The sequence below is a fragment of the Monopterus albus genome, unplaced genomic scaffold (genome assembly GCF_001952655.1).
Source record: "Monopterus albus unplaced genomic scaffold, M_albus_1.0 scaffold20.1, whole genome shotgun sequence".
Classification (NCBI taxonomy): Eukaryota; Metazoa; Chordata; class Actinopteri; order Synbranchiformes; family Synbranchidae; genus Monopterus; species Monopterus albus.
In genome coordinates this window covers 2,914,916-2,936,490 of record NW_018127900.1, presented here as the reverse complement: position 1 = coordinate 2,936,490, position 21,575 = coordinate 2,914,916, and the positions used below count along the sequence as shown (strand labels likewise).

Here is a 21,575-nt window from a genome sequence, read left to right as displayed (position 1 = left end):
ACTGGGCACACCTGTACAACTGTATGCAATTCAATGCAACAATAAAATTGACATAAATGTGTAAATTCAATTATAAGCCTTTTAGTTAAAGGTGGTGTTCTACTGGACTACATTATTTTTAGAGGCGTCTCTATATTTTTTGTCCTCCCCAGATACACACGTGAGAGGGTCAGAATATTAGGAACACCTCTAATTGCTCTGTAATTTCTGGGTCTGTAAAGTTTTGCTAAAAAGTTTACCAAAACAAAAAAAAAAAAAAAAAAAAAAAAAAGATATATCACTGGTTCACCACTTCTTTCTGGAAAGATAAAACAAAACAAAAAAGTATTGCAGGTTTACCGTTACTTCAAGGCTGTAAAATAAAGAGTAAAGGGTTAAGGGGAATATTGATTTCAAAGGGCCACTACTACTGAAACAACTGACGACTCCCCCTGAAGCCAGATGCAGTTGTGAACTTACCCACAATCCAACATAACCTCAGTATTTACAAAAGTGCAGCCAAATATTCAACCTCACTTTTCCAAAATGACACAATTTTACTAAACTACACCGTATTGTATAATTTGAGACAAACCAGTAACAGTTTCAGAGCAACAGATGAAGTGTTTTCTTAGCACTGTGATAAACAGAGTGTAAGTGGAAAAGTTCATCGCAATAATATGAGAAAGGGGAAGCTGAAACAGGGAGTCTCCACTCCTTTCATGCCTGAGTGAGATCATGATTCAATACTATATATCATCATAAGCAGGCAATTTTAAATACTTGGACACATACACTAAAACATTTACTGTATTAACTTGCACCCACACAGACACGTAGGTAAGTCTGACCAGACAAAGCGATGACTGACAGCCTGCTGCTGAGACGAACAGGAGCCCCAGCAGTATGAGGAATGCCTCGGTGGGACCAGGAGACATTTCTGATTTGGCATGGACGGTGAAATAGCTGTGATGTCAGTCTCTCTGTTCAGCTGAGACAAAGAACCTCTCCTCTTCTAACACCAAGAGCCGCAGCAGCATTTATGCTCCATGGTTGCAAACAAGACAGTGGACTTATGTACAGGTGCTGCTGCTTTTAGCTTTGGCCTCCAGTGGTCATTGAGAATCCTATAGCAATCAGTGGCTGAGTCAACAATCACTCCGTCTAAAACATACACACAAACAGGATCTGGATTCCGAGGAGCACTAAGTGGATTGTTTCCACACTAAATGCATCTTGTAGGAAAACTGCTTGTTATTTTCAGGACTGATATAGAACACTGGTGCAACAAATTAGCACTTGATATGTGAAAAAGACTCCTCTAAAACAAAAAAGAATTTTTTACTTTCTCTTCCTGAGCTCCTTTCTCTCTCTGTCTCTGTGCATTGGACTGTAGTGTATTTTCAAGAATGAAAGTTGTAGTGCATGACAGTTCATTAAAAGGTGTCCTGCATGACTGAGCCACCCACCACAGAGGATGAAAGCAAAGATGCCCTCGTCCTACCAGACTGTGCAGGGTGAGGCTCTCATGTTTAAGCCTTCAGGTTTCCTCCCAGGCATTTCTCAGGCTGGAAACCCAAACATAAGATGCAGGCCTGATATGGCTCAAAAAAACAAATGGTGGAACACACATTTACACATCAACATAGTTCACCTTAAATGTCTGCTCATCCAAGGCACATCACTCCGGGTTTATAAGACTAGATAGTCAGTTTTTAGGGAAAATGTCACACTAAAGCTCAATTTCACATGACCTTCAGGTATGGTCTATATTATTACCTGATCTTTAGGACCCACTGTCTCAGAAGGTTTTTTTAATTCATGGCATTATTGCTTTACATTTAGAACCTAAAACATATGCGCAGTACTGACTATCGGTTAAACTTAAACAAATGTAAGGAAGTTTTTTGTCACGTTTCTTTGTTATACATGTGACAAAAAAAAAAAAAAAAAATACTGGCCAATATGTGATTAGATTTGCAACTATCTGCTGCAGATGTTGAGCAGTAGTTACTTTACTGAAATTACTGCAACACAGACCTAGCATCAATCAGGCTGTATTCTATACAAAATGTAACTGGCAATATTTTCTAATGGATAATTGATTTGTAAATGAAGGTACAGTAGTATAGCTCTTCCTTATCTACTGGAAATTAAAACTAGATAGGACATTTTTATGTGGTTACTGGAACAGGGCTGTTTGAGCATGAGGCCTTTATGTACTAAAGATCAGCTGTAGGATCCTGCCTTTGGGGGCATGTTCCCCTCAGTGTGTGTTGGGTCTGTTATGTGCAACATTCCTCAGATGCAGAGCAGTGGAAAAGGCAGTGGCCCTACTTCACCAGAGGTACAAGAAGGGGGATGGAAAGCAAAGTGATTGATGGCTGAACTGATTGGATGAACAGGTGGATCTGTCGCTGGCAGACTGGCCGCTGTTCACTGACCAGGTGACTGAAAATAACAGCTGTTCTTTAGGCTGGAGTCTGTCCCGGACAATGATCAATGAGAGGAACCTTGTTCCTGCTTTCTTGAAAAACATATCAAGACACCAAGGAAAAATTAACCAAAACACGAGGTTCAAAGTTCATTCTTCACCTTGGAAACAACAGGTGAGAAAACACTCTCACCGCCAGGTCCATTTAGTCAAGGTTGCAAGCTTTCATCTCACGTGACCTTCATCAGCATTCGGTATTTTTGATCAGATGTCAAGAAAATACAGGTATTTTTTCTGAGCACTTCAGTGAGTCTATACAGCTTCTGAAAGAAGTTGTACAAACCTCTTCTTACAAATGAAAGATTGAGTTAAAACACACCTTTCTTTTTTAATCATAAAGGTAAAACAAGAAGTAAACACATCATACCAATGTGTGTAATGTAACCATATGTGACCACAGTGGCCAGTTTAGCTACAATTACAATGTTTAGCTATGGCCTAAACATGCTTAAGTGTTCAGGAGCGTACACTGCTCCTACTAAATGGAGCTTGTTGTGAGAGGGATTTCTGCTGTTTGAACTTTGAACCTCAGCTTTTTTCACTTAAGATTCCTGATAATTATGTCTATAACACACTCTTCGTCCTGTTAATGATACAAGTTTGTCTACCATAGCTTTGTGTATTTCTGCTTCTTCTCCTCCTCCTGGGTAACATCACTCTGCTGTGAATCTAAACAATGCCATTATGAGTGTAAATTGTTCTCAAATAGCTGACCCGGGGGGGCAAGACATACTGTACATGTCCATGTACAGTATGTCTTGCCCCTGTACATGTACAGTTAGGCGGTGATGACAGACACACCCTCGCTGATAACATGGACATTAACATCCCCTGCTGCAGCGCGATGCAGAGCATGGCGATGCAGAGCATGGCACGTTTCTAATCCCATTGCTGCCACTCAGTCCAGACTTTGCTAAGTAACCACCCTCCACTCTGAGGATCATGAGAGACAAGGGTCTCAAAAGAAACCAGGGCAGGCATTTCCTTTCCAGCCACCTGCGGGGCTGATAACAAATCATCACCAGGATGCCCAGCGTACCTTCTCCAATGTGGGCCAAAGTTCCAGTCCTCACCTTTGCCTCACATGAACAGGATGAGCTCAAGAGATGAGAAGTTCATTAAAACTCAGTACTCTTACTATAAGTCTCACAAATACAGTAAGAGGTGTTTTACTTTCTGCAGAACCTCAAGTTGTGACTCAGCAAAACAAAGACTCGGATCAAGATGAAAAGACTAATAGTCAGAATCACTTTCTCTGCCTCCATCAGCTGAGAGTGGCAACAGGAAACAATCTTTGTTTTATGACAGCTTCAACTACCTTTAACAATTGGATTTAATGTGGGTCTTCCTAGCCTTTGCCCTACATCCAAGTAATAATGGTAGTTGTCAACATGGGCTACAGGGAATGTGCTCACTAAAGAACTCCATATGTCAGACACGGGTTACTTTAATGCTTGGATAAGGGCCTGGAGTTACGGAAAAGTTTATTTTACCCGTTATGAAACATGCCTATGTATACTCAGTCTATGTAAACTCACTCATGTCCTCAGCAGTTTAGTCTCCATCACTTATATCCATAGTCCTATGACTTTTTTTTTTAATCCAAAGCTAAGAAAACTGGTTATGCAGTATTTGGAAACAGCCCGTCAGTCTTTTAACTGGATGGGACACATTGTCCTACTAAACTAAAGCATTACAGGTGTTTCCTGTGAAAATTTCTCATTTTCTCATCAACGACACAAGTACAGTGAAGTACAAGAAGTCTCACAACTGAAACATGCCCAGAAAGAATAACTATAAATTTGAGCAATCAAAACATTTTCTATAATTTATTAAACATGTTTAAAATATAATGCATGATGCTCACACACACAAACAAGAATTTAAAAGCAGAAACTAAAACCTCCACACATGTACAGGAAGACAACATACACACAAAACCAATTTAAACCTTTAAAAACAAAAACGTGGATCAAGTTCTTGTACAGATGACACCGTACAAGTCATATCAAACAAAGATGTGAACAGCAGCAGCACTCGTGCTGTTTAAGATTGTCTAAACTCACATTCATATTCCCTTCAGTGCTGAATGTTCTTATGACAGGAGAGTGACGAGTGCATCCAGAAACTTGCTTCTGTCCTCAGTCTTCAGTTCAATTACTGCACAGGGGAAAAAAAAAATTCACAAGTAAGAATGAAGTGCATTAAGAAAATGTGAACACATGCATCACCTAACAACATGTTTTCACTCTTTGGCACATTTAAGTGTATTGTTAACTGTGAGATTTTCTGTGAAAAAGAAATAGTCAAAATATTTCATTTCTTTTTCACAGAACACACAGCTTGGAATAAATGTCTGAGATAGGACTCTGGATGGAAATGCTCAAACCTTATTCTACACATGAAGCATATGCTGAAATGCACATGTCTTGTTCATTTCATGCGCTCAGTCACTGCTTCACACAAATACAAGACTGCCACCTAGTGTCTAAAGAAGAGACGGGCATCTCTGCAAAACAAATGGTAATGACTTAGACCAGGGTTTCTGCAGTATTCAAATCTAATTTACAAGCTTTCAGCACACATTTATAATTTCACATACATTTTATTTGCAGGGATGTCACACGTTTGTCTCCTCTTCCCAGCCACTTACCTTTGTCCAGGTCACCTAAATTGACCTGGACAAAGGTAAGTGGCAAACAAATAAAGTGTAACGAAGTTCTAACACTTTAATTGTAATACTTGGTTTTTGTCATTGTTCTAGTAAAAAAATAAAAAAACATTTGCTGGTCTCTGCTTCTGAAGATTTGATGCTTGTCCTTGTTATAAACTGAATATTATAGAGCTCTATACTTTTGCTGAGACAAAACAAAACATTTGAAGACAACTTGGACTGTAAAAAATTACAGCGGAGATTGACATTCTATAGCTAAAACGATTGATAATAAAAATAACTTAATTGAAGCCTAAAATATAGCTAGCAGAAGTGACTGTGTTTGTTACAGGTCTAACATTGAAACTGCACTAAATAAATAAAGAAATATTGAGCCTCCTGCAGCACAATCCAGTGTCACAACAATCCCATTTATAGTTTACAGATACAGTAGGTCTCTGGACAGCCTGCGATCAGATACCAAAACAAACGGACATTTGTAAATTAAATTTAAGACATCAATTCTTTCTAAAGCCAGACTTTATTGCTTTAAAACATTTCAAGACCTGCAGATACTCTATTAGACGCCATGCACTCTACACTAGCAAATGATGGTGTCACTCACTTGAAGTGTCAAAGTGGTCATGAAGAGTTCGGGAGCTGGTGCTCTCGGCAGCCTTCTCAAACGCTCGACCAAAGAAACTTTTAGAGAACAAACAAAAGGACAAGTTACTAATGATGAAAAGTTATTTTAATGTTTTCCAACAGGACTTGGAGTAAAACCGATTCTGAACCTAAACTCTTTTTGACCAAAAAAACGGGAAGAAAGTGTTCTAAATAGTACGAATGCAACAGCAAAACAAACAAACAAACAAAAAAAAAAAAGACTATATCAGAGATGGCATTTAACTCGTTTAACTATGTAGCACAAATGTGTTTCTGCAGTCCGATTGTAAACAAACTATTGGTTGAATGAGCTTCTTTTATCATGTACTGCACTGAAAGCTGTGTCATCATACCACTCAGCTTATCCTTTTGTTGCTACATGCTACTAAACAAACTGATCTTACTTCTTTTTGTCAGATGTCTCAGACTCTGGGGGGATTCCCACAACAATGACAGTTCCCTTTTCCACATCCTTGGGAGCAGCCATGATTAGGGGAAGCAGCCTGCAGCGTTTATTCCTAGTCTAAACAACCAAGACACCAGTAACCAGTCTAAGTCCTTCACATTCTGAATCAATGTACACAGCATTTAGACACTCACCGAATGGACAAAAGCCTTAAGGAGGTATTTGCAGAGCAGAGTCAAGGCCATAGGCTTAGAAAAGAGCCTCACGTCAGGAGTTCCCTACAAATGCAAAAGCAGGATCTCAGCAGGATACACCAGGAGTACACAGACAGATGCATGCCAGTCAAACAGACACTTGTACCTCCATGAGGTAGCAGTAGAGGAAGGGTCCCTGCGACAAGATGAGGTTGGTACAGATGCAGCTGGCAATGGTCTGCTGAACAGCAATCAGCTTCTTCTTAGCCAAGTCGATGCCCGAATGTAGTACTAAATCAATCCTGGTCATTGACAGTTTTAAGAAAAGTGTGACCATTAAGATTTTAGGCAGTGAACTAACTAAAATGAGAACAGCTGTGAAAGTTTACTGCATGTCACACTGCAACATAAAGAGCCTCATAAAATCTGAACCACAATCTGTGTCGAACTGCACAGTAGTAGTTTGAGGCATAGGACGGGAGATTGTGTGATGATTGATGAGTCATAGCACCGTTACATAAACAAAAAAACAAAAGTATATAAACAGAGTCATCCATCTCTGTCACTCTGTACAGTTTTCTTATTCTGCTAAAGAACCATCAGCTGTCTCACAGTGCGATCAGCAACCACCACTTTGTAGTGGCGAGCCCTGGTTTGACCATGTTTCTCTCACCACTGTCAGTTCATATCTCAGAGAGTCCAAACTTCACAGTGTAAAGCTTGATTTATGGGTCTGCTTTGAATATACATTGAGCCTATGTAGCTATGAGCGTTTATACTTGTACGCTCGAGTGTCTGCGTCACTCTGCAAAAAACACTAGTTGTGGCGGCGTTTCTATGCTGCTGTGTTGCGTTTCTTTGCTGCTTACAAACAATGGTGACAGACTGAGTGGGTCATGTTGGAGTCAAAACTAACAGATGTTGAGCAGTAGTTACTTTACTGAAATTACTGCAACACAGACCAGAGAAAAGACACCAGAGGAGATGGTCTGTATGACCATTAAACCTACTGCAGCAGAAGGAGGGGAATTTTCTGTGCTTGTCTGGCCACTGAATGAATGAGATGAACGAGAAAATGTGATGCAACCAATTACAGTTTTGCTGTCTGAGACACCACAACGTGTGGCTACATTTCTGGAGTGGTGAACATCAGGCAATGGCGTAGGGTACGAGGGCGTACACTACCTACGTCATCCTTACGCCATAGATTCAATGCAGAACTATAATCAAGCTTAAAGGGACTTTTTAGTTTCTGCTACACACCTGGAAAGGGAGTCGAGAGCCTTGATGAAGTTGTCGCTGTCACTTTCCTCTTTCTCAGTGCTTTCCAGCAAGGCAGCAATAGCATGCACCATGTCGCTTGCCAGGAAACGGTTCTTAAAGCCAAAATGAACACCAAATGTCTGGATACGGATGTCCTTCATACTGATAAAGAGGGGAAAACCAAGACAAATCATTTCAGGTTTTCTGTCAAACAATGGGTTTTGTGTTACCTAAAACAAACTCATCACATCAAGCGTCTCTTACCCATATTTATTAGCAGACTCTTCAATGACATCCCTTAGGTTCTCTTTGATTGACATGTCCATGGAGTTGAATTTCTGCCGCACTTGCTTCAGAGGTAGCCTGTTACGAGCAATATCAAAACAATATTAGCTAGTAAAACAAGGAAATGATTTCACATCATAGGTTGACCTCAAATTCCACTCAATAAAAAGATCAGGTCTGTTGACAGGAGGTTTCACTGTTAATACACAAACCTAGGCACGTACCCCATGTCAGCTAAAAACTCCTGGAGTTTCTTTTGTCCATTTAACGTCCAAAGCTTGAAGTGGCATGACGTGTAAGATGAATTACAGATGCTTTCATACAGAGACCAGTGCTGGTAGAGGGTTAAACGCAGGCTGAAGCAGGAGGTTAAGTAAAACATAAAGAGAGGAAAAAAAGAGGCGTTCCTACAAAAGGTTTGTATGAGTGACCTTTGCAACTACGACATCTGAAAACACATGTTAAAAGGCTCCAAAATTACAAGATGTCAGATGAGTTGAGGATACTCGTATTCAAAGGAGATCCTCATACAGTCAATGGAGAGAGAGTTCTCCTCATCCTCATTTCGGTGGCTATGTCGAGAGACGTGACGCTGCATTGTGGCAATGTCTGTTACATACTTAATACTAAAAAAGGAACAAGGCAGAAAAGATCAATTCAGTGTGAGTAAACAATGATGCAATGACCTAGTAAATACATTGTGTACCTACTAATTCTCCAAAAACCAAATAATGACTTCAGCAGTGAGTTCACTTGTTTAATTCTAAGGGAATGCTTTTGAGAACTGTTTTGACTGAAAACACTCTTACTGTGTGATTTTATCATGAACCTGCTGGTCTGTCAGCCCAATGATGGCCCACCTGCAAAAGGAAGAAACTACTTCTAAAGGTCTGTACAGTACAGTGGTACATTTACTCAGTATTTATGTCATTAAGAAAGAACATTTTATCAGATAACTTACCAGAGCATGTCCTTGGTATCTTTAGTCAACACCCATGCAAGCTCAAAAAACATCATTGCAGCCTGACAAAAAGAAAGAAAGAAAGAAAAAAAAACACACAAGAATATATGTATTCAGAAATTATAACAGAATATGTGACAAGTCAACATACATGCAAAGCACATTTGCAATGGGAAAACACTTTAAAACGGCGTACTCACAGAAGTCCCATGATATTCATACTGCTCATAGTCAAACAAGATTTCCCTCCTGAGAAATGAGTGAAACATTAGCGCCAATTTAGAAATGGCTTTATCACAAACACCTTCGTAAAACCACCTCACCTTCGTGCCTCCCACTCCCTCCTCGCTCGCTGTCTCTCAATTCTCCTCTCAACTGCCCCCTGCAACATGACCACAAACAATGATGACACAACCATTCCAGTCATGCCCACACAGTTTATTTTTGTGGTGTTTACTAATTCTGTTCAACATGCACTTCATCAAATCTCCTCCGTTTGCCAGAAGGCTCTGAGCCTTCACTCTCATTTCCAGAGTCGCTTCCTTCTTCGTTGTCGTCATCTTCATCTCGGAAAATATCATCATATGATGGCACACCCAGGTCATCATCCTGCTTGATTATCAGTTTTATCTGTGGACAAGATGAAAGGAGTTTATACAATATTAAATTCCAGAAGTATAAGCATGGCAACACCGTTTCCACTGAGATGAGGTTAAATACATTTTATTATTGCTCAGAAAATTCAAGAGCTAAACAAGAGAGAGTTCTTAGCCATAGAGGGATGCAGCACTTTTAGAAGTAGCAATTTATTGTGCTTTTAGAATTTATGTTAAAGTTAAGTTTAAGTTTTTTTTTCTTCATTATTTATCAGTGGAGCCGAACCAATCATTATGCATCACCTGGGTGTCATTGTAGACATTAACCACATCTACAGGCCTGTGAGTGTCACAGATGAAGAAGATGGAGTCATCATCTGGCTGCAGCATCTCAAGGAGGTCAACATTTGCCCCACAGTTGATAAGAACAAAGTATCGGTACTACAACACAACATAAAAATAATACACTTAGTTCAGCATGACAAACCTCAACATGTCTTCTTTAATTCTGCTTCTGCCATTTAATTTTGTGTGAGCTCAGGTCTGATTTGATCATACCTGTTCTTTGTGTTCAAGAAAGGCAGTACCAAGATCCTGCCAGCCTGAAACTGGCACAAGTGTATATTGGACCTGGTCACAGTGGAATAGAGCCTGGTAAAGAGACAATGATTAAGCAATTATTGTTTAACTGACCGATTCATCATGAGCAAGGACACAAGAACAATGACTCTGAAGCCAGTGTCACTGAAAAAGAAGCCTCAATGAAACTTTATAGGCAGATTTGAGGGAATAAACACTTTTAATCAGCATTTCATGGATGAGGCCATTAATATGATCTCAGAAATGTGCAGCTGACATTTAACACATGCTCTTATTGTTCAATAGTCACAATTAAACTACTTATTGAGTCAAAATACTTAGCTGATGGTTACCAATACAGCAGTATATGAGGTTTTTCTCCATATCATTTAGGTCTACAGAATTTGACATAAATTCTAATATATAATTAAATACAGTACCAGAAATTAGTCTTTCATCTCATGACCCCTCTTTTGTAGAGGAACTATGTCTCAAAATCTACTAAAGACCTAAATTGTTTTTTTTTTCTATTTAGCTCATTCATTGTGAAGTTGTTTTAGCAAAATGCTTCATTGTTTTCTGTATCATATAATTAACATAAAACCTTAAGCGTGGTCATATTATTCCATCACTGAACTGTTTATTTCAATTGATTGTATAGTATATAAAATACCAGAAAATAGTGAAAAGGTCGAGCTTTAGTCCCTGAAGCTTGGTTGACAGACCAAAGGCGAAACAAAGTGTAACTGTCACGGAAAACAAGGAACTAGCAAGTATGTGCATGTATATAAATTACACAAACCAGTTATCCAAAGTTGCAAATTATTTTACTGTCGAGTAACTAATCTGCAATGCAACTAACGATTACTTTGATTCCAAAACCTAGGATGTTGTTTACGAGCATGCATGACAAAAAAAAAAAAACAACTCCATATTTAAGAACTGAAACAGCAACTCATTTCTTAAACATGACTGGAAATTACTAAACAATCATTTGACTATCAAAATAATTGCTGATTAATTCTCTGTTGATGGACTAATTCATTAATAGTCAAACAGTTGCAGCTCTAGACTAGGTAACAGGAGCTAATCAATGCCATCAGTTAGCCGAGTAGCTTACCTGTATTATCTTACAGGCACAAATAGCGTCGATGTCTGGTGCCACCAGGAGTGCGACTCTCTGAAAGCAAACAAACGAACGACAGACAGATCGTATTTAGCTAGGTAACGTTACACAATCTAAAATACTTTGCGTTAATTGGTCTTAACTTTAGTAAACAGCCATATAGCTCTAGATAACTAACACAATATTACATTTAGCTCAAACTACTTGCCTGGTTGACAACAACTTCATAAAATTCCTTTCTTATGTCCGTGATGAACATCTTCAAAACTATCCTTAAAAGCGTTTAAAATGAGACAAGCTCGGTAAAATATCCCTAAAGTGGCATGAACAACAATTATTCCAGGTCGCTATCAGGAGCAGAACACAGCAGTACTGTGTTCTTTCTTGGAAATATGCCGCCAAATCGACAGGTCACATCCAACCAATCACTACGAAGTAAATTAACGTACGTCATACGTTCGAGGCTACGTCATCACGTTGAAAACCCAAACATACTACCGGCTGCTACAAACCAAAACGCTCTGCTAAAAAAGATCCAGAAGAGAAACCTGCCAAAATACAGACCACACAAAAGTTTGTAAAGGTGTAAAATTATTTTGATTAAAAAGATGCAGCATAGACTCAATAACTCTAGGTAAAACAATTTAAAATTAAAAGAATAATAATTAAAAATCATACATTGTTAAATTACAAGGATTTAGTATTTCTCCAAGTGAACTGGATCCATGGTGATGTACAGCTATATGTTAATTAAAAATAAAAATCAGAAAATTTTTAGACACATATTGGTGGCTTAATTCACAAACGTCTTATGGGGTTGCATTAGAAAATTCATTTTTTGGTACAACCCTGACTGTGTCCTACCTTTCAACTATTTCAGTTAAATCAGGATCAGGTTCTTCAATATTGGTCAGTTAGAATGATTATTTTGATCTTAGGTTTGACACCCCCTCCTGTTTAAATGTAACCCAAGAAAGGAGGTAAAAGAAGCACATCATCTAGAAATATGAAAATGAGCAATTTATAACTTGAAAACAGAAAACACATTTGAAAATGCTGCTATCCTGCACACTTTTATTTCTGCAGTCCAAGCCACTTCATTATTTGACTGACACATCTGTATTAAACAATTTTTGTTGCTATGTCATGTTAATTGTGTGGATGCTGAGTCAGCATCAACACTATTGTTCTCCAACTCTTTATTATTCTGATTTCTTCCTCTCCTTTCAGCCATTATAGCTTCAGGCATACTTTCAGCCAGAAAATCCACTCAGCCTTTAAACAGTTCAGCAAATCTTCAGCTATTCATCTTATATTCAGCTTTATATCTTTAACGGTTTTTGAATTATCACAGTTTACATTTTATGGTGATGGGCATTTCTCAGCCACTCCATTCATGTGAATGGGGAGAGCTAGAGTGGGTGACATCACTCACACTCTAGCTCTGTCCTACAGCCTTTTTACACATTTTCAGCTTGTTTTCTGCTCTTATTCTGCCAACCTTAAGCTTCCACACACAAATTATACATGAAAACGGTAGCAAAAAATGTGAGAAATCAGAAAATGCCCTTGTTATTGTGACAGGATAAATGGTTTTTGAATGAAGTGGGGTTGTTTGTTAATCCCCCCTGTTCTTTTTTTTTTTTTTTTTTTTTTTTTTTTTTAGAGTTATCTAAGTCATCTGTCTCTGCCAGCCTCCCTCCCAAAAACGCAAATGTTGGTACTGCATAAACCAGGTACGACAACAATATGAAACTGTCTAAAGTATCCCTACATCAATGGCATGACGCTTTGCAGGAGTGGGATAAATTCCCCTGCTGGGAGGCCTCCCAACATCTGGAAAATCTAATACGAAAAGCTAAACTCTAACCTCACCGGACCTACTTGAAGCGTAAGACTCCCTCTTGAAACTTGGCAGAGCATGATGACCCAGAGGACTAACGCTACAATAAACTATTTTTAATTGATTTTAAAAATCTGGGTGGTGATAATCTCTATAACAGAACTTAAATATACTACAAACAAAAGATTTTAAATGTATTCTAACAGATTACCTATAAACTGAATTAGCACTAGAGAAAGCCAGTGTCCCAAACAGTGGTACAATTAACCTAATGTGTCAGAGCATAAGTGAGCACAGAGTAACAGGCAGCCTCAGGCCGATCTCAGGCAGAGTTTACCCCAGTAACCAAAGCAGTGCAGGACTATTAAAATGCCTGACTGATACACTGACTGTATGTGACCCTGGTAAACAGGTGAGGAGCATGAAGAAGTCAGATGGTTACCGACTAAACTCTGCCCCCTGTAGGACACCAGACTAACCCAGAATAGATGGTCATGTTGGACAGAAAGGCAGTGAGAGAGAAGTCCCTTCAGTAGTTCCTTTGTGAGTATCTGAGGTGCTACAGCAGCAAACTGGTCCCAATCATGTAGGTCATCAGATGGTTAGTGACTGAAACTCCTCCACTTGGATATGAGAAGCAAAGACAGATATACTGTAAGTTGCCATGGCATCCATGTTGGCGACCAGTCTGTGTTTTCAAACACAAAATTAACAGCCTGTACCGCTGAGTGAATACTGCCCCAAAGAGCCCAGACACCGGGACACAACCTTAATACCAAGTGTGATTTTATGGGTTTTATTTAATCCAGTCATGATTTTACACAGTATAGATAAAGGAACAAATTTTCAAGCTCAGCATGATTCAGATGTCCTCTCTACTGAGTTTCTGGTTCACAATCAAACGCTGTGGGCTGCAGGGAGGAGACGGTGTCTACATTGTCTGACCACAAACAGGCTGCTGTTCACTGCTCTGTCAAACTCTGGTCAGTTTGTTTCAGTCATTCTTTTTCATTAAAAATGGATTTGCAGTTGCAACATTAGCTGCTTCCATCCTGGCCAGTGGTGTTTGCCGTGATGGTTTTTGTCATGATAATAAAACTGAATAGGCCTCTTTGGTTGGATAAAACAGTCCCGGGAAGATCTCAGCAGTGGGACTATTGGTGTGTAGAGGCTTCAACACATTATGAAAATAGATTTTGGGGGCAACGTTGTAGGTTTATTCTAAATAAAATCAGCCTATGTTAATTGTGTGGATGCTGAGTCAGCATGATGAGCATGAGCATGATCAGTAGTTCAGAAGAAGACCAGGCATGATCAACAACCTAACACAGTAGTGAAATTCACAAACTGCCAGAAATAGATAGAAATGTAAGGATATGAAAGGAAGTAATGAGCTGCGAAACATGCAGAATTTTATCAAAATGCAGCAGTGTAATGAGATTTTTTTGTCTGAAAGACTCCTCAGAATAGTATGTACACCAGTATGATTCTTATTTTCATGAAATAACATTACAAGATTAACAAATATTCAAAATGTAAGCAAACCTCTACATGCCTTGAAATGAAATGAGTAAACTTGTATGTCATCTCATAAATATCTGCAAAATTGGCAAATTAAGATGTAATTTCCTTCTGTTGTCTAGTCTATCAGTTGTAAATTTTACACCTTCTACACAGAAATCTTCACATTTGACACCACCAACAATTAAAATTATGTAAAATATGTGTTTTCTGAGGTAAGGAATGGTGGCATGCCACATCTATCTTCACAAATGAATCCTATACACTGTAAAACAGCAAAAACTAAAGACCCAGAACAAAGTTACATGACAGGAGAGCATACACTGATACATGATAAAGTACTTAATTCATTAACTGAGAGTGATGTATTAAACAAAGGCACACATTCATCTGCTTTTCTGCCAAGTTTGGTCTGAAACCACTGTGATTCAGCTACTTTATGCTTGATTCACAGCAACAAGCAAAAAGTGCTTTGACCCTGCAACACTTTGGCTGGTTTCACATGCGAACAAAAACATGAGGTGGCTTGGTTGTTTTTTATGTTACAACCAGCAAAAAACAGTCATATCAAAGTAAAATTTTACATTCTGCGCTATGTAAAACCAACCTTGCAAACAAAATTAAATGACAAAAACCTCATAAATAAGTAAAACTCAAAAGATAACTGATCCACAGACTGTACCTTTCACACTCTTAAATGAAAGCTGATGATAACTACTGGGAAAAATAAACTGCCAAACATCACATGCCAATAAAAACCCTGACCAGCAGGAGCGCTGGGAGGCTAGCACCATCAGCTGGAGACGTTACTTTCATACACCATTCAGGTTCATCAGAAAGATCTGGTTCCACTCCTACTCCAAAAACCAACCCCTGTACACCACATCTCTCCATTTAACCTTAGACGAGGTTACAGAGGAGCCACGAGAATGTGCAGTAGCAAAAGTTAGACCTGCAACAAGCCTGAGACCACTGATGTGTGAAAGCTTGTATGGCATAGTTCTTTTACACTAATAAGAATGTGTGATATTAGCAGATGTGCTGTCCAGTTAGAGCAGAGATGCGATCATTTGTTTGTCACAAAGAACTAAAAATAAAGCAGCCACTGAAAAAACAGTGAGAAGGGCTAAGTGGAACTGCTACATCAGGATTTGATACTGGCACATGAACCCTTTTTTCAAAGAAAAAAAACTTGTGAATGGAAACATTCTGTGAAAGGATTTTCTCTCTATCACTCACACCTTTCAAAAATAAATACAACGCCTCTTACTTCATCGGTTTTCCTCTGAAAAACTAAATAAGCTCAATGTGCCATTTCTACTGGAGATTTTAACAGCATCTCACTGTCTCATGTCATCATGTGAACATCAATGTAAGCTCTCAGTCATGTGATAACAGGTGGTGAGGGTGGTTCTCTACAGCTTTGAGCGGTGGGGTTTGTGACTGGGCAGTTACTGGTTCGCTCCCTGACCTTGTAGACACAGTGGTGGCCTTCCCTCATTAATACCACTGAGATGCTCTTGAGTTAACTACAGATCAGACTGAGCTTGCAGTGCATGTCACCACAAGAGAAAACTCTTGACTGTAGAGGTCTCTGGCATTAGATGGAAGTGGCCTCCTAAAATATTTCTCCTCTACTGATTCACGGTCAATAAATCTGACCTCTTCCCAGTCAAAGCTGCAGCTGGTCTGGTGCGTACAGACAGTACAGACAGCTGATGTTGTCTGCTTCCTTGGTGCTTCACATTTAGGTCACGTGATGACAGTTATGCCAGCTCCATAACCATAAGATGCTGCTGAATCTGACTCATTACTGACCAAATCTTTGAGTTTGGACTCTCCTCAGCTTGTACTGTTCCTGAACATCCATGCTCAGAAATCAAAATACTGTATACCAGCATTTCGCTTAAACCTCAACCCTGATTTTTAAAAGTGTTTTAGAAACCATTCAGGAGAAATCTGACTCAGTGATTAGTTTGTCATTACAGTTTAGAAAACAATCTGTTTTATCATATATCACCATATAAACAGAAAAGTCCCACAATACAGTAACAATGATAACTAGTAATATACTGACCAGCCTTAAAAGTGTGAAAACCAGAATTAGAATGAATGAGAGTCAGTATAAATGACACCAGTGGAGAGTATTTCCCAGGTACAGCTATTCTACAGGGGTAAGATGTAGCTGGAGTTGGCCAGCTTCCATTCCTGTGCAGCAGGAACAGTTTCTCTGTGGCGCAGGGGTCTGTGGCAGTCTGGGTCCTGAAGTGGGGGGTAGTGCTGTCTGTAACACAGCCAGGCGAAGGTAAGACCCAGCAGAGAACCCACTAACACATCTACGTGAAAGAGAGAAAAGACAACAGATGGTCAGAGAAGTGGAAAACTGGTAATTCAGCTTGATTTTCGGACTAGGCTAGCATGTTACTCGTATTGAAATTTTAACACAACCTCATTCACTGTGTCCCTCAAAACCAGCGTCAGCTATTGGTCACCAATGTCAAGCAAATGATTATGTTTACTCTTTACTTTATGCTTTGGCTTTTTGGTGACTCTGACCTTGCCAGTGGTGTTTGTAGTCGCAGGTTCTGGAGAGAGCAATCATAGCTGCAATGAGCAAAGGAGTAAGGAAGGCGCACAGCCGCCAGGCTCTGCCTTGGCCTGCTGCGCTGAAGCAGCGCAGCTTTCCTGCAATGTACAGGGCAGTGAAACCCAAACCTGCAAAGGCAACTGGGAACAGAAAAGAAGTTTTATGCAGAAACAAACAAAAAAAAAAAGACAAAAAGAGAAGGGCAGACACTGGACATAAGAAATTCTTTTTTAATGCAAGTAATGTGAGATGTTCTCTTGCTCATACAATAAAATAAAGGCCTCCACTACTAGCCAGCCTACACTTAGATCTTTTTTAAGATGAATCATGTGCATTCCTACCTCACTTCTTACATGTGATTCCTTTCCTTGTTGCCTGCTAATGAAAATCCCCCTACTCTAAAGACGCAAATATAAGAGCCTCTTACAGGAAGAGTGTCCGCTGGGAAAGCTCTTCCTGCCCTCCATGACAACATCTGGGTCTCCACTGCAGTGCAGCTCCAGGTTCATCTGACCATCTGGGAAACAGCGGTAGAAGAAGTCTGGTCGTGGCCTGGTGACAGCGACAGTGGGAACAAATGTGGTCTTTCATGCACTGTCACACTGGCTCACATTAGGATCTGCTTGGCTGTGTAATGTTTACCTGCCAACAACAAGTTTGATAACATTGGTGAAAACTCCATTCAGCACCAGAGTCAGCGTCACAGCTGGATGACAGGGGGAAACAGAACTGAACCATGAACAAGGACAAGTCAACTGAGAAAACTTGGTGACATTTTATTACTATGAAAAAAAAAAACAAACTTGTATGCATGTGTTTGTTTCTTACCCAGCGAGGCTTCTTTCAGGTCCCCTCTCTCCGCCTTCTTCAGGAAGGTGAAAACCATGATTACAACCAGTGGACTGAAGACCGCCACACACTGATGCAGACAAAAACAAAGACAAATTACAAATGTCCTCCAGCGATTTAGGATTGCACTTTTGTCAACCTCAGGATGTACAGTTACTCTGAGAATGACAGTCATGTTTCAATGACCCAAAGTTACTGAGAAAAACTACAATAATAGGATTCAGATCAATTAATTTGCTTTGTTTTTAAAGTATAGGAAACTGAAAATTCTGATGAACTGTTTCAGAGCCAGGTGCACTTTCTGAACAGCCTGATGCAAGGCGCCCTTTTCCGAAAATGTTCTCATTACCAACCATGGTTAAATAAAATGCTGCTTGAGAGAAATCTCAGTGCAATGTACAGTGACTGTGTGGTGGTAAGAGCACAGCTCCTCTTTGTCTGGCCCATAATATAAGGCGCTAGCAGTCCACTTCAATAAATTACTCCCTCTCATGTCTTCAATTGCTCAGATGTCAGCGAGTCACTCCCTGTTCCAAACCCTGTTTAAATCTGAGAGGTTATATTGTTAATGCTCCCAAGTGCTACCAACTGTTCTTGGATAAAAGAAAAGAGGGTACAAAACCTGAACTGAACTTAAAAACTGGGCTCAAAACTCGCAAACCTGTAAACATGTTACTTACAAACATAAGAAATGTGGGCACGTGGTCTCGCTCCACACGATGGAATTTATACAACCACATCTCCTCTGTCTGGATCTCACGGTAGAAAGGAGGAAGCTGCTCCGTCACACTAAGAGTAGAAAACAAAAGAGTTATATTGGTATTTGTTTTCCAGCCATAAAAAAAAAAAACGTATACACAATACGTACATTTAAGATAATGGACTCATATAGTAATATTGCAAATGAAATTATACATCCATAGATATGGTTCATACGGAGGTCATACTTACAGAAACACCACTAAAAGTGCCATCCGGACGAAAACTTCCGACAGAAAACCACGGAGCAGCCTACTCTTCATTTTGTGTCTCGGCATGGACCTCAGTCAACAGCAAGCATCATCACTCCACCTAGTTTTATCTCAGCTGGGACTGAAGAAAATTGAGAAGATTAGTTTATAGTGTCACTAAATGCTGCTAGATGTTAAACTGCTATCTAAATAATGTGAAGATTATTGTTCATTTGGTAGAGGGGTAGCGGGTTCGCAAGTGTAAAAACATTAACTATATTAACCAGCTGCGTGTAGATGCATGCATGTACAATTTTCTAAAATGTTATACCCTAAGTAAGTAATTAATTCTAAAATATTTTCAGAGAAATATATAAGTGATAATAATAATAAACATTCTACTCTGGAAATGATAACATTTTGCCTCAGTTTCAGTGTATTTAAGTAAAGCACAGTTTTTTTAGATAGATACATACAGTAGGAGGATAAAACTAACTAAAATAATAACAGTCTTAGAACAGTTTAAACCTACACGTCACTATGTCAAAGCGTCAAGGAAAGAAGGATCTGATCTGATCTGGTTCCAATTCATACACAGTACAACCAGTTTAAGGTAAACTTTTGGGGGCCCATGGAGCCAACGGCCCTGGGGCACTTGCCCACTTTGCCCTGTCTGACAGTCCCACATAAGCAGTGGTTCCTTAGTTTTTATTTGTGCCTGAGAATAATAAAAAAAAAAGAAATACACAAAACTTAACAAATAAGGGAAATATTCTCCTTTCTACAATGCATCTCCACTACTTTTACTTTGAGTATTTACCAGGTGGAATACTGGTAAAGATAACATTGAGTATGTTTAAGTTTTTACTCTGTGTTGCTCCTGCCCTGTCTAAAAAACCTGGCCAACCTGCTGCACCTGTGCTCTCAAATTCTAGGTGATGCACATATTTAGACGCCTTTGGTTGGATATAACATTAAGCATTAAGTTTTTAATGACAGCGAGATTAAATGCACCTCCTCCAGCCTCTGTCAGTACCCGAAACGAGGCAAATAAGTTAATATTAAATCCTTGTGCTGTATAAAGGTGTTAGCGAACCTTAGTCTGCTATGCTAGTTAGCAACATCTGTCAAACAAGACATCTGGCCCATTTCCGCCTTGTCAAACAGGGACTCCCAGGTCGGTTACTAACCTTAGACAGGTCGTTTTTTTTTATCTCCTTGTCTTCATATTAACATGTGCCGTTATCATGAATCCGGCCTCCACATGCTCTGCTTCTGCCGACGATGGAGCTTCCACATCTGAAGACTGAAGACCGAAGACCGGGATGCTACGAAGATGAGCGCTGTGTGAAGTTGAACAGGTACCATCACAGCTACTTCAGGTTTGGGATTTTCAAATTAAAAGTAGTAAAACGAGCACAAGCAATATTAAAAATGTCATATGACAAAAATAACCAGTTCCAGGCCCACAAACTAGCTAATTCTGGCGATTTTGACTGAATATTATTTTCTTCAATACATGAAATCTTTTAGCATCATATTCCAGTATGAGTACTGGCAAAATGAAACATCCATATAAAATTATTTGCAAGAATAAGCTTGTAAGAATCACATTATTTATTGTTTTAATTATAACAGGCTTTGAACACAGGATTTCAAAAACCATCTTTATACAGTGTGACATGATTTAAGACACTTTTAGTCTCAGTAGGTGGTGATCGAACTAGTTGACATAAATATTTATCAGTGACTTGTAATAAACGGATGCATGCTCGCTGTACCGATTCATGATTTGTTTGAACGATTACATGGACAAAAGCGGTATTTTAGGTTTGAGACAAATTATTTTGGATGTTCTGTGGCGCTTTGTAAACCGGAAATGGTATACGTTTATTTTTTTCTGTCTTGACACGTGGATGCAAGAAGCCACGTCACCTGACAGAGGTGCCACCTAGAGGAAAAATTCACAATGAATGACAACATTTCCCTGTCAGACCAATTAAAATGTAATTTGTCCGGTTTATCCCGTTTCATAGTATTATACTTTCAATTTAAGCTGCTTCATTTCATTTCGATCTATTGTAATGACAATAGATCGATTTGTACTGTGATTTATTTAAGTGAATCTCTCACTAGAAACACACTTTATTAATCATTTTTTCCCTACTGACCATGGAATCAACATTACTTCATTACTTGTAAGACTCACCAGCATTTTTAAATTATCAGATAATCTGCCTGTAATTTTCTCCATTGATTATTTGCTTTGTCTATAAAATGTCAGAAAATTGTGAAAAAATCAAGTTAGCTATGAAGAAAAGCATCAAATGAACACATTTGAGAATCCTTAATCCATAATTTCATATGTGGCAACACAGTTGTGCCTATGTTAAGCCCTATTCCATGATTAGCCACAGGTGTGTGGTCTCTAAGTAAATGATTTACTCTAGTTTCCATGTATTATATGACAAGTTGCCAAAGGTTTTAAAGAAACTCTTTGTGCCTCTCTGGGATTTTTGACAGTGTGTAGATCTTAGCTGTTGCTTCCAAAGCTTTAAGCAGTAAATATTTGGAAATTTTGCTTGAAAATGCCTAAAATGATTAATACATTATCAGAATAGTC

The 21,575-nt window shown here is 39.1% G+C and overlaps 2 protein-coding genes across 2 annotated transcripts; both read right to left on the bottom strand.

The window, feature by feature from the left end:
- Nucleotides 1-4,327: 4,327 nt before the first annotated feature.
- On the bottom strand, nucleotides 4,328-11,625 carry cdc45 (CDC45 cell division cycle 45 homolog (S. cerevisiae)). Its single transcript, XM_020593802.1, has 19 exons — nucleotides 11,411-11,625; nucleotides 11,197-11,256; nucleotides 10,056-10,148; nucleotides 9,801-9,938; nucleotides 9,379-9,531; nucleotides 9,225-9,283; nucleotides 9,102-9,150; nucleotides 8,902-8,963; nucleotides 8,750-8,800; nucleotides 8,447-8,566; nucleotides 8,165-8,296; nucleotides 7,920-8,018; nucleotides 7,652-7,817; nucleotides 7,178-7,187; nucleotides 6,559-6,683; nucleotides 6,393-6,476; nucleotides 6,197-6,315; nucleotides 5,752-5,828; nucleotides 4,328-4,633 (listed from the first exon to the last, which is right to left on the bottom strand). Exons 1-19 carry the CDS (start codon nucleotides 11,459-11,461, stop codon nucleotides 4,569-4,571), a joined length of 1,713 nt encoding a protein of 570 aa, XP_020449458.1. The 5' UTR covers nucleotides 11,462-11,625; the 3' UTR covers nucleotides 4,328-4,568.
- Nucleotides 11,626-13,833: 2,208 nt separating this feature from the next.
- plpp5 (phospholipid phosphatase 5) lies at nucleotides 13,834-20,310 on the bottom strand. The gene is made up of 8 exons (XM_020593668.1): nucleotides 20,143-20,310; nucleotides 18,954-19,094; nucleotides 18,683-18,791; nucleotides 17,982-18,072; nucleotides 17,796-17,859; nucleotides 17,581-17,705; nucleotides 17,123-17,293; nucleotides 13,834-16,902 (listed from the first exon to the last, which is right to left on the bottom strand). Exons 2-8 carry the CDS (start codon nucleotides 19,037-19,039, stop codon nucleotides 16,733-16,735), a joined length of 816 nt encoding a protein of 271 aa, XP_020449324.1. The 5' UTR covers nucleotides 19,040-19,094; nucleotides 20,143-20,310; the 3' UTR covers nucleotides 13,834-16,732.
- Nucleotides 20,311-21,575: the final 1,265 nt, after the last annotated feature.

Excerpts from the sequence above, each read along its gene's own strand:
- cdc45 (XM_020593802.1), bottom strand. The coding sequence starts at position 11,461 with ATGTTCATCACGGACATAAGAAAGGAATTTTATGAAGTTGTTGTCAAC. Across the intron at positions 9,151-9,224 it reads AGGGAGTGGGAGGCACGAAG|GAGGGAAATCTTGTTTGACT; the intron begins GTGAGGTGGTTT and ends CTCATTTCTCAG. Across the intron at positions 8,801-8,901 it reads GATACCAAGGACATGCTCTG|GTGGGCCATCATTGGGCTGA; the intron begins GTAAGTTATCTG and ends TTCCTTTTGCAG.
- plpp5 (XM_020593668.1), bottom strand. The coding sequence starts at position 19,039 with ATGCCGAGACACAAAATGAAGAGTAGGCTGCTCCGTGGTTTTCTGTCG. Across the intron at positions 18,792-18,953 it reads GCACTTTTAGTGGTGTTTCT|TGTGACGGAGCAGCTTCCTC; the intron begins GTAAGTATGACC and ends TTCTACTCTTAG. Across the intron at positions 17,294-17,580 it reads TCCCAGCGGACACTCTTCCT|TTGCCTTTGCAGGTTTGGGT; the intron begins GTAAGAGGCTCT and ends TTCTGTTCCCAG.